General features: G+C 41.1%; 2 protein-coding genes across 5 annotated transcripts; one reads left to right on the top strand and one right to left on the bottom strand.

Moving 5' to 3' along the window:
• Positions 1 to 321: 321 nt before the first annotated feature.
• LOC136244233 (uncharacterized) lies at positions 322 to 3,260 on the top strand. Its single transcript, XM_066035787.1, has 9 exons — positions 322 to 930; positions 1,052 to 1,253; positions 1,319 to 1,496; positions 1,554 to 2,094; positions 2,148 to 2,334; positions 2,387 to 2,626; positions 2,675 to 2,846; positions 2,894 to 3,042; positions 3,094 to 3,260. Exons 1-9 carry the CDS (start codon positions 364 to 366, stop codon positions 3,246 to 3,248), a joined length of 2,391 nt encoding a protein of 796 aa, XP_065891859.1. The 5' UTR covers positions 322 to 363; the 3' UTR covers positions 3,249 to 3,260.
• LOC136244234 (uncharacterized) lies at positions 967 to 4,126 on the bottom strand. Of its 4 annotated transcripts, XR_010695111.1 has the most exons (7): positions 3,799 to 4,125; positions 3,523 to 3,747; positions 3,297 to 3,463; positions 2,463 to 2,592; positions 1,538 to 2,055; positions 1,388 to 1,484; positions 967 to 1,184 (listed from the first exon to the last, which is right to left on the bottom strand). XR_010695111.1 is itself a non-coding variant. In XM_066035788.1 (3 exons), exons 1-3 carry the CDS (start codon positions 4,062 to 4,064, stop codon positions 3,301 to 3,303), a joined length of 654 nt encoding a protein of 217 aa, XP_065891860.1. In that variant the 5' UTR covers positions 4,065 to 4,119; the 3' UTR covers positions 3,236 to 3,300. The 4 variants fall into 4 exon arrangements, 1 of the variants encoding a protein (XP_065891860.1); XR_010695112.1 differs by lacking the exon at positions 2,463 to 2,592 and having other exon boundaries at positions 3,799 to 4,126; XR_010695110.1 differs by having other exon boundaries at positions 1,538 to 2,592.

Genomic DNA, 4,126 nt, shown 5'->3' on the forward strand with positions numbered 1-4,126 from the left:
TCCAGCAAACCTTTATAAGATCAAGATACTCTAATAGAACAGTCAATCAAATCCTCCAGATGTGTACCTCTGGAAATCCCCTTTCAAAAATCCAGCTATCCAGCAAACCTTTATAAGATCGAGATACTCTAATAGAACAGTCAATCAAATCCTCCAGATGTGTACCTCTGGAAATCCCCTTTCAAAAATCCTAGATCCACCCCTGACAGCAATTAAATTAAACCCCTTTTGCTAACTTATTCCCTCAAAATAAAAGTTAATTGATAAAGTACAGAATTTTTTGTAGCTATTAGTGATTGTTCTATTAAAGGTCAACTGAAATGGGAAAATTTTTTTTGCTAAATATGTTTGTTTACTCATGCAATGCACAGAACAACAATTTTTATAATTCAATTATGTGTAATTGTCGAGTTACGACACCTCAAAATTGTGGACGAAGATTTGTGGTTATTATTGCGGAAGCAACGTCAGGATACATCACCTCGAGCGGAAGTGTACGTGATGACGAAGGCAGTAGTACGACTACAAGAGAGCTTATCATCACTATCACGTACAATTGTCAAGTCTTTAGCTATGCCTCGACGTTGCGTTGCTGCTGATTGTAAAACTACTAGCGGGATGGGGTACAGTTTGCACTCCTTCCCTACAGACGAGAATATGCGACGACGGTGGACAAGTGCTGTGAAGCGATACAGAAAAGACTGGAATGGCCCCTCGACAAGCTCCCTTTTGTGCTCAAGGCATTTTACTGAAGATTCCTTCGAGACAGAAGGATCCCTGTATCGTGATACCTTTGGAATTCCTGCCCAGAAACGCCTAAAGCCAGGTGCTGTACCTACCGTCTTTCCAAAAAGCATCGACCAATTGCACACTAGCAGCAGCAGTGCTTCACATAGTCGTCCATTATCCGAAAGAAGAGAGCAAAGATCGGTAAGCCCATACTACGTAGTACACATGCAATAGGTATATCATTATACAAGTTAGCTAGCTATATATTATTACGTGTACAATTACAAATAATGTCAGTATTAAAATTATTGTTGTGATACAGGTGGTAGAAGAACTCCTCTCTGCAACTACAAGTGCTGAATCAACTCTTGAGCATATGGATACCACTAATTCCACTGTACAACTTCCTTTGTGTCGTGATCCTATGTCTCACTCTTCCACAATGCCTGATCCACCTACACAAGAGAAAAACCCTAAGAAGAAGTCCGTATCTGTGACTGTTCGTGTCAAAGGGAAGAATAAAGGTATAAAATAGATACAGGTGTAATAGTATAGCATGATATAATAACATCATGTTCCTCTATGATAGCAACACAGACTGACACTTGTCCTCAACAAATCAGTATTGGCACACAATGCAACTTGTTAAATGCCCCACCTCTGCAAAGGCTTCCACAGGTGACATCACTTGACGATTCCTTTGTCACTGAAGAGGAAACAGATCTGGACACATCATTTTTGTCAAACCAAGAAGACTACACCACAGAGTAAACACATATAATAGCAACACAAAAATTGAATAATATACCTTTGTGATATCGTAGAGATGACACACAAGAGCTACCACCTCAGGATGAAGTCAAGTTCCTTGTGTATAGGTCCCATCTGTTAAGCCTATTCACAGCTTGCAGATCATGCCACCAACTATGTGATGGTGAGGTTGCCAACCTGAAGGGTACTTTTATCAGCATCAGACAAAGCTGCCATCACTGTGGATACACATGGGTATGGAACAGCCAGCCATTTATCAGAGACACTCCAGCAGCAAACATACTGTTGTCTGCAGCAATTTTATTTAGTGGTTCCACTCCTGGAAAGATTTTCCACTTTTTGGGGTGCTTACGTGTAGCATGCACCACAGATAGAACATTTCACCTCCACCAATCACAGTATCTCCAACCGGCTGTTATATCTGTATGGAACCACCACCAACATCAGATACTTTCAGCCATCGCAAAGAAAGACTGCCCTCTTACAGTTGGTGGAGATGGAAGAGCTGACAGTCCAGGTCATTCAGCAAAATATGGATCATATGGTGTTATTGACCTGGATACAAACAAAGTTTTACATATTGAACTTGTACAGGTATAATTGTCAAGCATACACTTTAATGTTTCAATTAAATTTCTGAGTTACAGAGCAATGAAGTGAAATCCAGTAATCATATGGAGAAATTTGGATTGGTAAATGCTCTTCAGTTTTTGGCTGACAACTCATTGCAAGTGACAACACTAGTAACTGACCGTCACAAGCAAATTGCCAAGTACATGGCTGAGGAAAAGCCAGATATTGAACATCGTTATGATGTGTGGCACATATCCAAAGGTGTATATATATATACAGCTGCATAATAATAATTAATATCATTGGTTAACAGGAATTAAAAAGAAATTAGCACCCTTGGCAAAGACCAAGCAGTGTGACCTCATTGGAGAGTGGATCAAGAGCATTACCAATCATTTGTATTGGTGTGCTGCCTCTGCTCCAGATGGTGATGGTGATGAGATAGTGAAGCGGTGGAAGTCCTTGATGTACCATGTTTGCAACACACATGAAGATTGTTACCATGACCCTCTAGATAGCCTAGAAGAGAGACGAAAGAAATGGTTTATACCAGGTCAGCATAACTCTACTTTTATTTAACATGTGGACAGTTGTTGTGCAGGGAGTAAGGCAAGTGAGAAACTTGACACTGTGGTGGCCAACACCAGATTGTTGCAGGACATGAAGAAGCTATCACCATTATACCAAACCAGTAGCTTAGAGGCTTACCACAGTGTGATCAATCACTTTGCCCCTAAGCTATTGGCATTTTCAGACCATGGAATGCATGCAAGGTGACTGATGTGCAATTGAGCTCCATTGTGCATACACTTCAAACTAGATTACTGATAGCAGCACTACACTTCAATGAGAATTTTGGGAGGGAACAAGCTACAACTGCAGCTGGAGCAGAACGAAAGCGCATCTGTTTTCCTAAACCTAAACAAGGAGAATTTACACCAAAGCCAATTCCTGTTCCTAAAACCTACAGTTAGTTGTGTGTATTCGTTTATTGTTTGATTAATGTAATGCATTCTATAGATTACGTTGCTGAACTAACTGAAAAGACCATACAGTACTGCATGAAGGATGATGAGGATAAGCCCACACTACCCCCTCATAAACCATCATTAGCAAGTGCATACATACACCCAGATAAGGACCACATTCCATTATTTTCACGTTATAAAAAATAAAGAGTGACTTGATATTAATGTAATTTATAGACATGCATATGTACATACATTACTATGGTGTTGGTGGTGGAAATTGATGACCTGTGTAATCATCAGAAGGAAATTCACTCCTTATTCGTGATACTGCACAAGAAGGGAGTACCACACGTCTGTGTCGGCCCAAGTAGCCCCAACCCCACCACGCCAGTTGTCTGTATGCCAGAAACCTAAACTTTCTACGAAGAAATAATTATTTATAATTATAAGACTTCATAATTAACAATGGAAAAATCACCTGTTCTCCTCAGCAGGGATATCACTAGTTCCATAATGGTGTCGGTGGCCATGAGAGGCTATCAACAACACAACTCTACACAGGCAAGCATTGGCAAAGTCCATGTGCTGTGTGATACAAACAGGAACAGGATCACCAACCAACAGATTTTTGATTTCGTCAATTTCTTGACAGCAAACAGATTCCCTGGCTGTTGGCATTGGCTGGCAGTGATAGCACGTGCACCTGAACAAATAACTTGACTAACTGAGCATTAAATAGTCCCCATTCACTTACCAGTTCGTGTTTCCAATTCGCTCTTCGCCTGAGTCACCTGCTACTACAGTCGTTTCATCTTCAGATTCGCTGTAGGTCCCGGAACGTCTCTCTGGTTCGAACAGATATGGTAGAACTTCGTCACGAGCGGGTTCGTCCACCTCCTCTGGCTCTGATATCGCTTCGCTGTCTTCACTGAGATCTGTCGAATAACACACAGAGCCTGACAGTATCGAATCGCCATCAGACTCGGAGAGAGAACTCGAGGTTAACACTTCACCTGCCATTGTCGAAATATGACAGTGTAACTGTTGTACAACTTTTACGCGGTGGCTCGAGTTGACGTCAT

This window comes from Dysidea avara, chromosome 14 (assembly GCF_963678975.1).
Source record: "Dysidea avara chromosome 14, odDysAvar1.4, whole genome shotgun sequence".
Taxonomy (NCBI): Eukaryota; Metazoa; Porifera; class Demospongiae; order Dictyoceratida; family Dysideidae; genus Dysidea; species Dysidea avara.